The 11533-nt window shown below is 43.1% G+C and overlaps 2 protein-coding genes and 2 long non-coding RNA genes across 16 annotated transcripts in view; 2 read left to right on the top strand and 2 right to left on the bottom strand.

Annotated features, from left to right (window-relative positions):
- LOC116916474 overlaps positions 1–4585 on the top strand; it is an 18747-nt gene extending 14162 nt beyond the window's left edge. For all 3 annotated transcript variants that reach the window (XM_032921725.2, XM_032921726.2, XM_045168794.1), the window contains one exon: positions 3769–4585. In XM_032921725.2, coding sequence (XP_032777616.2) covers positions 3769–3971 — 203 coding nt within the window. In that variant the 3' untranslated portion in view covers positions 3972–4585. The remainder of the gene's footprint in view (positions 1–3768) is intronic.
- Positions 641–7961, bottom strand: LOC116916480. Of its 9 annotated transcripts, none has more exons than XR_006642944.1 (9): positions 7413–7961; positions 7180–7334; positions 6905–7108; positions 6637–6817; positions 6429–6579; positions 5907–6096; positions 3724–4451; positions 1451–3652; positions 641–1390 (listed from the first exon to the last, which is right to left on the bottom strand). It is a non-coding gene; the product is annotated as an uncharacterized LOC116916480 (long non-coding RNA). The 9 variants fall into 9 exon arrangements; XR_006642937.1 differs by lacking the exon at positions 641–1390 and having other exon boundaries at positions 2330–3146; positions 3222–3652; positions 7413–7957; XR_006642943.1 differs by lacking the exon at positions 641–1390 and adding an exon at positions 5210–5770 and having other exon boundaries at positions 2330–3652; positions 7413–7957.
- A 128-nt stretch (positions 7962–8089) lies between these two features.
- LOC116916475 (zinc finger CCCH-type with G patch domain-containing protein) lies at positions 8090–10084 on the top strand. 3 transcript variants are annotated; one of them, XM_032921727.2, is made up of 7 exons: positions 8090–8250; positions 8314–8484; positions 8555–8820; positions 8882–9054; positions 9114–9386; positions 9470–9661; positions 9736–10084. In XM_032921727.2, exons 1-7 carry the CDS (start codon positions 8197–8199, stop codon positions 10035–10037), a joined length of 1431 nt encoding a protein of 476 aa, XP_032777618.2. In that variant the 5' UTR covers positions 8090–8196; the 3' UTR covers positions 10038–10084. The 3 variants fall into 3 exon arrangements, with proteins under 3 accessions (XP_032777618.2, XP_045024731.1, XP_045024732.1); XM_045168796.1 differs by having other exon boundaries at positions 8093–8250; positions 8307–8484; XM_045168797.1 differs by having other exon boundaries at positions 8093–8250; positions 8307–8484; positions 9822–10084.
- A 58-nt stretch (positions 10085–10142) lies between these two features.
- Positions 10143–11326, bottom strand: LOC123469656. Its single transcript, XR_006642946.1, has 2 exons — positions 10301–11326; positions 10143–10239 (listed from the first exon to the last, which is right to left on the bottom strand). It is a non-coding gene; the product is annotated as an uncharacterized LOC123469656 (long non-coding RNA).
- Positions 11327–11533: the final 207 nt, after the last annotated feature.

Below are 11533 nucleotides of genomic sequence, written 5' to 3' on the forward strand. Positions count from 1 at the left end.
CGTAGCCACTGCTTCTCCAGCACCTGCTGGTGGCAACGCCGTTGATCATAAAAGTCTTCGATCGAAACCGTCCAACGGAGGCCGGCCTCGTGGCGACGACCAGTGGACCGCCGCGCAGCATCAAACGACACGGAAGCGATGCCGGAACGCGTAGCAAAGGCGTGAAGAATCGCAATCGCGTCAGTCGCCGACAATCGGAAGGTCCAGCCGGTCCGATGGCTGCTCGTTGTAAATTGCAACAGTCGTCGGCCATGCAGCAATGCGGTGACGCCGGAGCCATCCGACTTGGTTCCAGCGCGAGTTGCCTCGAGCCATGTTTGCGTCTCTCCATCATCCACAGGCACGAGAACGACCTACGCAAGAAAAGGGTGGCCTTTAGCGACGCGCCGGCCGTCGTGTGGAACGATCCGCCAGTGATCCTCTTCTCGGCTTCGACAGCAGGAAACAACAGTGGCCGTCATCCGGCCACTCACTCTTCCGCGCTGGCCTCTTATCACAGAAGACATTCGTACCCGACCAACAGCTTACTGGCAGCCGGAAACAACGCGGATGGCGACGCTTGTCCGACCGCGCTGAAAGACGGCCACAGCGAAGAATACCAACAGCAAGACCAGGGCGAGGAGGTGTTGACTCCCAAAGAGCGACGTCGCAGGAAAGTGGTCATGGCCGTCGTGTGCACCACGTTCATCTTACTGATGGCCAGCGCCCTTTTCGTCCTCATTTCACTGTTCCATGCGTCGGCCATTGACGAAGCCGGTATTTATCTTTTCTAGCCTCAACCTTGATCTGTTCCGATGAGCAGGTGCTGCACGTTGCAGCGCCACACCAATCGAGTCATGTTGCACAAAATTGGCTGTTGGAAAATAGCGTTGCCGAGTTGACTGAATGTGCCTTCGAACCTCTAAACCAAAGATGCGTTTCCTCGAAGAGATTGCATTTTCCAGTTTGATCTCATTTTCTGTAAACAGCGCGGGTTCGTTTTTATCGTCTCCCCAGTCGAGCTAATGTGAAAGCTACACACACTGCCGACTAATAGATAAAGAGCCATCCACCACCACCACCAAGTTTCGAAAGTTAATTGAACATTTCCCCCCCTCCCCAGAAAAAAAAGACGTTTCAAGATGACGTCACTGTCCTTCACAACATGGGGCAGCCTTTGAATGATAGACGAATGCGTTTGGCCGAAAAACGCGTGGCCACACTGCACGGGAGGGATAAGAGAATAACACGAGAGACGGAAGAAGAGGCTCTTGTATAGAAACGAAACAATAAATTGTTTATTTCTTCTACAAAGTCTTGAGCGTCCACTCGCTGGCCGGCAAACGCACATCTTCATCGTACCACCGAAAATACTTTTAAACTTTTTTGTTTTCTCTGTCCGTCGGGCGCCCTAAAAATAAGAACCTACAGTTCTAAATATACTCGTCATTTATACACATGCTGCTATTACTGCGTGTCTCCTGACCACCACTTTGATGTCGGGTGCACACAGTTTTTACCGACCGGTGCCGCAGCTTCTGTCATCTGTTGGCTTTTTTCTTCTTCTTCTTTTCAGCACTTGACGTGATTAGCAATCCTTTCCTAGTTGGCCTATACGCTATACAAGGATTGCCTTTTGTACTCTATGCAGGGGGAAGACATTATCTAATGGGTTTCCATCAAGTTATTATTAGTGATTCAATTACCCATTTGATAACATCATCCAATTATCTGCGGTCTTGATTCAATTCCAATTGATCAAAAACTTGTTTGATCCAACTTTTGTTGTTAAACATATCCAACTTGGGTTTTTTAAAAAAAGACGGTCTCTGTTACGCGCGCACCATCATTCATGGAGAAATTCAGTATACACTATTATATAAGGCAAGCTAAACTCGTTCGGATGGCTCGATGCACTCAGTGACCGTCATTTATTCTGTCTGGCCGTCTACCAACTTTTTTTTTCCGACGTCGAGTCATTGATTGTACTTGACGGAAACCAAATAGCTGCCCATCTTTCGTCGTGATTGCCCAAGACGTACTACATGGACCTGGCATTCAACGCTGAATACATGGAGCCATGATTGGAAAATTCGCCGATGAACGCGCCTAGTGTCTGTTCCTTATTGACGTGCCCCTGTAGAAATAGGAGGCCCGATGCCGTCCTTTTTGATGCTCTCTTATCGATTGCTCGAAATAGACCATCATTTTCTTTGGTCATGGGAGATGAAGTGACTTTGCGATCGACTAGCCCATTTGAATGCGCTACGGACGATTCGGCGCTCTGCTATGGACCTTATTCCGCACGGCCAACATTCGTTCTTGCCAAAACGGCAGTATGACACCACGATGAAATAGTTTGTGTTTTTACTTTGCTACAACAGACGACGATCTAAATATAAGAAAGACGTCGGCGGTGTTCGCATAGTTGCTAAGCAGATTGGGTTTCAGCGCTCGTACAGCAGACAACTATAACGTTCTAAATTCAACCGTCCGTAAATGGGGAAACGGGCACAGATTGGCCGTGGACAGCAAAAGCGACACGACACCGAAATATTAGAAAAAAAAAAACAAGTTTTTTAAGTGAAAATAATTCAATCTCTTTCACCTCTCACGCTCCATTCACCAGTGAACCGGCGTTTGACGAATGCTGTGTGACGAAGCCGTTTTTAGAATGACGGTATGTGTGCTGCTGCTGCTGCTGCACGAAATGTCTTTCAACGCAAGGCGCCTACGCGATTTCGTGTCCCTTGTCAGGCCATCGATGGCCAAAAGATGACGAATGGGCGATTCCCTGAGAGTTCCATCCACATCAGTTTACACGTTGTGTAAACGGCATGCGTTACGCTCGATGTTTGGCTCATTTCTACGTTGAATTAAAATGTTGCGATTGTGTCTGACATACGCCGAATTCACTACGTCCGTATTCAGTGGGTCGGGCCGGACGTACTCAACCGAGTTGGACCATCCAGTGTGACCTACATGGTTGGCCGTTCCCAGAATAGAGCAGCTGTTTGTTCTCAGGCGACACGGTGCAATGATGTGCCGGACTGCGTGTGATGGGACAGTGCGTCACCGAAACGTTTAGATTGGGACGATGCATTTTATGCAGGCATTGGCGGATGCTGCGTTGCCGTCCTTTCTCTCTGTATGTCCTGGCTGATTCGCTTTAAAAAATATGATGCAAACAATGTCGCCGTGTTCATCAATAACAAAGTAGAAAAACGTATTGCATATTTTACCGGCCATCTCTTTGTTGTTTGTCGACTCGATTCTTCTGTCCAATCCACTTGGCATCCAGCCGAGTGTGCTGCGGTTCAGCCGCGGCATATGAGTGAAAGCAGTACGGTATAAATCAGTCCATCAACTTCCTTCCGTCTCTGCCGTTCGCGGTCTTCGGCGCACTGGAAATCTCATTTCCTCCTACGCCGATGGCCAGCAGATTTTATAACTTAAGACCGTCTCGACGTTTCTCCGATTGTACACACACGGTGCAGCGTGCTGCAAGGGATTATCACACGTGGCCGTTGCCATGTGAAACGGCCTCGCGACTATAAGGCGGGCCATGGCGTGTATCCATCGGTCATCGACTTCTGGTTATCGTCTGCTGACCATTTCCTTTTCTAACCGATACCGGCCATATTGCAGCCGGCAAAATGCCAAATGGACGGCACTAAAGTAGCACGAGACCAATGTCGATTATTTCTATACCTTTCGATGATATAAATATGTATTTGCACTTACAATCGTGGTGACTTGTTTCATCCCTTTTTGTCTCTCTCGTTCTAGTGCGCAAAGAAAATGAATTGCAGACGTTCACTTCCGTTTCAAGTAACGGGGACATGATCCAGATAAACGGGACGGCATCCAGTAACGTTTTCTCGCCGCAACAGACGGGCCAGCTGGGGACAATTTTGAATTCGACGACAACGGCGGCAACACCGGGCATCATCGCTATACTGGCAGCGTCAAATAGTTCGACCATGACTTGAACTACCAACAGTCCAAGATTAGACATAGAATTAACGTCCATTGCTGCCAGGAACGTTCAATGAGAAAAACAAATAAAATCCAGCACTGTCATCGTATTACGTGAATTGAATTATCAAAACAATGAAATGAAGCCAATTCTTAGATAATTGATTGTTAAATTTGTTGATTTCATATAAAATTTACAGAGTGACAAGACTACAGCTAATCCATCAAAAACCGAGTCACGCTATTTTCTTCGTCTCAATTTGTTCTCTTCCATATATGCTGTTATTTATTGAATTGGAAATGCATTTGTCGTAATGGCCCTACTCGTCTCTGACGTAAAAAAAAAAAAAATACCTTCTCTTTGTTGTTATTCTCGTTCCCTTTTCCATCATCCACCATCCGCTGAAGATTTTGCATACTATTGGGGTCAATCGATCAGAAGATTATCGGAGCCAGCCGGGAATGATGGAGCTGCATACACTTTCATCCAGCCACTGAAAAGAATGGAAGAAAATTAGAGGAAAAAAACAAAAATTCGTTATTCGTTTGTCGCAGAGTTCGTTTGTATAACCTAGTCGTTGCCTGACGTTGTTTATTTGTAAAATACAAACCATTTTACCCCCCAGTATATAAAAAGAAAAACGCCTACTGGAACGAAACAAAATGAACGAAGAAGGAAAAGAGGGGCCGAAGACGGAGCTGAGCTTTTACTGTGTTTGTAATCAGTTGGAAGTGATGGCTGTTGGTTTCGGTTTGCCACGCTGTTGAGTTGTGTCTGCCGTTATTCGGGCTCAACATGAAACGCGAGGAGCGGAACAATACGATATACAAAGACTACACGTACTGGCGGCTGGATGTTGTTGCCATAACAAAACAGCACAGACTAACAATTCACTCTCTCTGTGCCGTTTCGACGCGCTTTGAAATAAGAACATGTCGTAACGAACCAAAGACTTTGTACCTTATGTGAAACGGCGCATAAGCGAACAGCAGAAGAGTTCCACAAACCAATTCAATGTCATCTTTAAAGGTGAGTGCTCTACTACGACATCTGGGGAGAATCAATTTAGCATGCACCAATTTTAAGCGTATCGATCGAGACAAGCAAAACCGGCCTTTGAAATAATATCAGACAGTCGGAAAATAAGGTTTCATTGCCCATTTCTCATCATTTCCCTCCAATCCATTCATCCCTCCGGAACCGGAAACGCATCAGCCTCCAACTCAGTTGGGAATATTCACTCATACTTACTAATCAACATCCGGTCTGTCGAGAAACTCTGAAACGAATCAGTGTCACACCGAGATTTATGTCTTATACACATCCAAAAATCGCTATCCTATATACGTCGGTGCGACAAGAACATCTGCGCTTGGATGCCATTTCATTTCCGGCCGATGCTGTGATCAGTCTATAAGCTCCCTCGCTTTCACCTAATGAGGCAGAGCACAGAGCGGAACGGATTGCTTAAAGGCTGTCCCGCTAAATTCCCGCGCGTACGTGACCGCCTCGTGTCCATTTCTCAAGTTTCAAAATTTCCCCTGGGATAACGAAAGACATCAACATAATTTAAGCAATAAAAAAATATCGCCCAAATGACGCGAAGAACTGGAATGAGAAACTAGGTCACCTTCTTCTTGCATCTGCGAAGAAATATTAATGTTTCGAATTTTGCCCGTCGGTTGGTTTTTAGGTCTACCTTGTTGTTGTGCATACTGAAAACAGTGCCGATTCTGTAGAACGACTTGTACGCGTAATGGACGTTGTTCAACCGACTGTTGCACGGCGTGTCGGTCCAGTGGTCTAAATTGTCTTTACAAAATGGGAAATTCGAGGATGAAATTGGAACGGTTGCTTCATGTAGCAACAACCACTTGAAGGACCTTTCTATTTTCCGAACTTATTTATGGGATGTCTAAATATAAACACAAGCATAAAATATATATACCTCGAATATTTGGGTCCGACAGACTACTTGATGACAGCCGTAAAACCACGGCAAATACGGAGATCAAAGTGACTATTCGTCCTCTGGTCTTTCTTTTGCGCAAGGTGGTCAAGCCATTTGGGAGCGTGTTGTCAGTCAGCTGGATTGGCAATTCAGAAACTTCCTGTCAAGACACACACTATTCCCTGAACTGAACAAACTTCCATTATGTCTTCTCAACTCCTCAAAAAGCTTGTTAAATGCAGATATGAAACAACATTTCCAGATTATGCTTAACGAACAACAAAAATTTGACACTTTTAACGAGATTTGGGCCGATTTCATTATTTTGGACTGCTCCAGACTTTTTCAAAAACCCTATAGATGGGTTTTTTTCTTAAGTAGTTGCCTTCATCAATGATGAGGCATTTGCCAACTGGGACACTATGGCTGGCTGCGACCTCAGAATGATCGTTTTTGAACATTCACTGCACCGTGCACGCGAACTGTTTACAACAAAATTTGCTAGGGGGAGGGTATTACCTTATCAGCAAGTACGATTAAGATGGGCCTTCGGTCCCAATAGGCTGAAAGAGATGCGGCGAGAACGTCATCAGGATTGAGTGATGCTTATGGCAGTCTCTTAACAAGACATTTTTACTGTTCGCGAAAGGAATTTTGAGTCTCCACCTTCCTAGGGCGTGTTCCAGAATGAATTACTAATTTGGTTGTCGATGCGAAATAAGCCTACCTTTTTCGATGCTAATGCTGCATCAGTGCAAAAGAACACGACCAGGGATTTGATGACGTTAAAAAGAAAAAGTGGTGTTGTGACTTCGGATGTCAGCTCTGTTAATAGCTCAGCGACAGCCAAAGTCATTTCACCTTCCAATCGCGTACAAAACAGGCCACGGTTAGAACCGCTGAAATCCCTGTCACGCATGGCATTTTGAATAGGCTCAGTTAAAGCTAAGAGTGATCTTATTTTTGAAAGATATAGTATCAAAAGGATTTCTTACACATGATGTTTGTCTGTGTAGATCTTCAGGCTGATTTCAGGAACCTTAAAGGACTAGAGGAAAACCCATTGACCAATGCATCCTTGGAAAAGCACAATCGAGTGTAGAGATGCCTCAACAATCAACAACCACTGAAACATTGTTTGGGTGCATATGTAATACAATTTAGTGGCCCCCAAAGAGACAATCCAGCAGACCCTATATCTTCTTGCATCCATTAATGCAAGAGAAATTTAAGCCAAATTTATTAGAAAAACCAGATGTTTTTTTCTTACGTAGTTTTAGATTTCTTTTTTGCAGAATGCACCAATTGCAAATCTTCCAGGATTAAAACACCCATTTCGTGCTGATGATTTTTACCATCCTGTTTCATCCTAATGCTTCTGTTCAAGAACTTGAGGCATTTTCAGCATGAAACACATTGTGTGTCCTGCATTCAGGTTTAAGAAGGATTACATGTTTAGTTTATTCAAACACCAAACCTGCTCGTTGGAACTCAAAAACTTACCCAGTGGTACAGAGTAATACACACCACTTACAAATTGTACGGTGTGGTTGTATGGAAAAATACAAAAGCAAAAGTGTTCAAGTTGGAAAACCAAACAAACTATGAATTTCCATGTTTCCCTCTGACGCTGCCCTTATCAAGGATTTTTTGCAGCATTCCACATGCCATTTTTGTTTGAACTCTATTAGTCAATGATGATTCTAAATAAATTTGAAAACTTCTGGCATGCAATCGAATCTTAACAGTTCAGACGAGAAACGCAGCCCAACAGATTTTTCAAGATTCAACGAAACCAGAGAAGAATTTCACGTGATGTCTTTCTCTAGGACGCGACAAGAAATATACCGTCGCTCCTTGCGAATTTACAATGGGTGAAGCTTTGCACGCTAGTATACATTATGTGCAGCCACAATTATGAGACCTCTCGAATTGGCGGGAAATTTTTGTGCCGCTATTATTTCTGTTTACGCTTTGATATTCCTGTGTATGGAGAATATCTTCTTTGTTTTTAGTATGCGAGAAAAAGGGGGATGGAGGTGGAAAACAAACTTTTGCAAACAGTGGCACAAGAATTTTCCCGCCATTTGAAGGGGTCAGATATTTATGAAGAGTTGGAGATTGGGACGACAGAGGGCCTCTTGTAGTAGCTGTTAAGAGCCACTGCCAAACTGGCAATGCTGTTAGCAGACAACATAATGAAAATTTGTACACAAAGCAACAAAAACGGAGCAGAATTAATTTTTCGCTTCGTTTTCTGTAAAAGTTTCGATATCGCGTTTCCAGCATGTCTGAAGACACACAATCATTACAATGTTCTCTTCAGCTATACAAAACTCAGGTTCAGACAATATAATTTTATATTCAATATCAACTTAAATTTTAAATTGATTTAAGAATACAGCTCAAGCAAATCCATGATGCATTGCTGGTCGCGTCAGAAGAACAAAAAGCGGATTTGGAACAAGTTGCTAAGGATTTGGAAGAAATCATATTGCTGACGGAAACGAGCCTTTCAACCACAGCAGCTCAAGAGAGTGATGCCTCTGATAGCCAAAATGAGTCAAACTTGGAAGTCAGTTTTCCTCTAAAGTGATACAAATTGAATTTTTAGTTTAAGAGCTTTTCTTTATTTCTTCTTACAGGAGGAGCTTACAGCATTAGAAGGAGTAAAATGTAAAGTCCCCTTCAAATATGAATGGGGTGGAATTGGGTATCATAATGCTATTATCCTTGGCTCAGAGTTAAATGAAGATGGTCTGGTGTATGTAAAAGCAGTTTTCATGCATCCCACTAACAAAAAAATGCAGCCATGTCCTTACTATCTCGAAGGAAATTGTAAATATTCAGATGATAAATGCCATTATTCCCATGGCTATGCTGTCAGGCTTGATGAAGTGCAAGATCTCAGGTATGACTTTTCACTGGAAATACAAAATACTCTAATAGAAATTATTTTATTTGTTTAACAGTGATCCAGATTATAGCCAAATCATTGAGGGATGCATGGTGTTGGCAAAATATAAAGATGACCTATGGTACAAGGGAAGGGTTGAAGATATTATTAAAGGAACCGAATTTTCAGTAAAATTTCTTCATTGCAATGATGTCCTCTTGCTTAATCTGCACTGTGTTTATCCACTTGGTATAACCTTACTATACCCTTGCCACAAAAATATAGTTAACTGGTTTTGATTTCATAAGAGGAGCAAGAAGAAGATTCATCTTCGGAGTTCAGTACGGAAGAGGATGACGATGACTCGCAGTTCACTTCAAAATGCCTAGAAGCGTATAATACCGGATGTGCTAGAGGAGCGGGTGTCGAGTCGTTTGGATTATGGGAACAACACACGCGCGGAATTGGATCTCGGTTGATGGCGAAAATGGGCTATGTCCATGGTTCTGGGCTTGGAAAGGAAGGAGAAGGCCGAATCGAACCAGTCGAAGCCATGGTTTTTCCTCCTGGCCGATCACTCGGTAAAAGGCATTATTTTTTTTCTCTTTTTAGAGATTCCGGAAAATTGATTCGTTATACCAGATCTTGTTTTTGTCTTCTAAAGATCGTTGCATGGAGCTGAGAGAAGAAGCCGGAAGTTTGAATATGCTTTCTGTAGAAAAGCGATTGGAACGCCAGAAAGCCAAAGCCGAGATTCGGTTACGTCAAATAGCAAACGCGTCCGAACGAAAAGCGTCCGTTTTCGATTTCATCAATTCCAAGTTAATCAAAAATAGCGGCCCTCATTCCAAAGAAGGTATATGATTAGTAAGAAAAAACTGTTTTATTGGTCACCCGTCATACTGACCGAAATTATCTAAACATGTGAAGCACCACCTGGCACTTCGTCGTCGCGGCCGAGGACGACAAAGTTGGGTCACTTAACTCGTGAAAAACTAAACGTTCACAGTTTGCAGGTTGGGGAAGAAATCCGCAAGGCTGAACGTGATATCGCCAAATTAAAGCAGTCTCTGCAACGTCAAAGCGACCGAGGTGACCTAGCATCTGTTTCACAAATTCGACTGAGGCTGGTGGACAAAGAAAAGGATTTGGACCAACTTCGAGCCTCTGATCGTCATATAGTGAATGAGCAAAAACAAAGAAAGAGCTCTTCTAAATTAACTATTTTTTAACTAACCCATTGACCGCTTTCGTTATAAATAAGACAGTTTGGATTGCACACCTTGTTGATTCACTTTTACAAGTTGTCTCATTGAACCACATCATGTTCTCAATCGTCTGGTTTAATATTGTGTATTGGTTAAATTCTTTTAACAATCTAGTGTGTAGACGAAACGACTACGTCACAATTCCAGTTTAAAGAGGATATTTTTTCTGTTAATAACACGAGGATTTTAAATCTAAAATGGATTTCACTTGTGAGGCACATTGTTACCGCCGTTTGAATGCAATGTCGTTTAACGTATTGTGGTTGCGATTGTTGATTCGCGTAACAGCCAGTGGTTCAAACGCCCGACGAAAGATGGCAGACGTGGAACCGCTTAATCACATAAAATTTAAAGTTCAGAAATTATTAAAATTTGAACTTGCTCTGGGAAGCTATTCGAGTTTTTGGTTTTCGCTTTAAAAGGAAAGAGTTTTTGCAACCTTGGCGTAATCGCAGTAACCTTGTGTTCATTTTGCATCCAAGACAGACCGCAAAAAAACAAAAAAACAGAACTGAAAAACAACCACTTAAGGAATTATTTACGAATGACAACATAATTTTTAAATATAGCTCTTGTTTTTGCTCTGGCACTGTTGGCATGGAAGAGGAAGAATGTAATAATAGACTAAAAATTTCTGGTATAACGGATGAAACAGCAATAAAAGCAGAAAAGAACAAGAGATGGGTGACAAAGGGGAGAGAGGAAGAGAAGCATGCCATTAATCCATACCCCGGAATGTCGTTCATACTAAGTTATTAATACAGCCTTGAAGAAGGATGTGTTTGGGCATAAATCGGATTGCCATCAACCAACACTCGTAAACATGCATTGTTAAACGCCAATATCCTGATCTCATAAAAACCCTTTGCCAACAACAACTCTGACAAAAAGAGACAAAGTTGTTTCCGCAAATGACGATAATTGTTACTTGGCTTTGTAAACTGCTTGTTATTTTTCTTGAGATCAAAGGGCAATGAGGAGGGGGAAAAAATCCGGTATGCAACTGGTATTTGCTCAATGTGCGTATAATGGCAGTATCAGGTTTAGAAAAGCTCACGTAGGCGTTTTAACAGGACCGACCGCTCCACGTTCGACATCGAGCGCGTTTGATGCGCACGGCACCACCGTACGTCAATTACATCGTCTTCCCATGCCGACTTTGGCCAATCCAAAGATCAGGGTTCTGCGCCCGTTACGACTCGTATACTCCAAAACGACTAATTTCTACCCACCGAATACATGTGAATCGCAGTAGAATTCCTAAAAAACTCACCGACAAAGAAACATGTGTTGCTAACAGTTAGGTCACTTTCACTTCAGTTCTGCGTAATTAGCTTTTTTTAGTAGCACAAACGTTGATCGAAGAAAATTTCATAGTTATCCGAATGCGTTCGATCTCGCGTTACAGTGGCGTTGGTATACTCGTTGTGCGCACGGCACGTCTGTTTTGCGCCCGGCAC

Source organism: Daphnia magna, linkage group LG2 (genome assembly GCF_020631705.1).
Source record: "Daphnia magna isolate NIES linkage group LG2, ASM2063170v1.1, whole genome shotgun sequence".
Classification (NCBI taxonomy): Eukaryota; Metazoa; Arthropoda; class Branchiopoda; order Diplostraca; family Daphniidae; genus Daphnia; species Daphnia magna.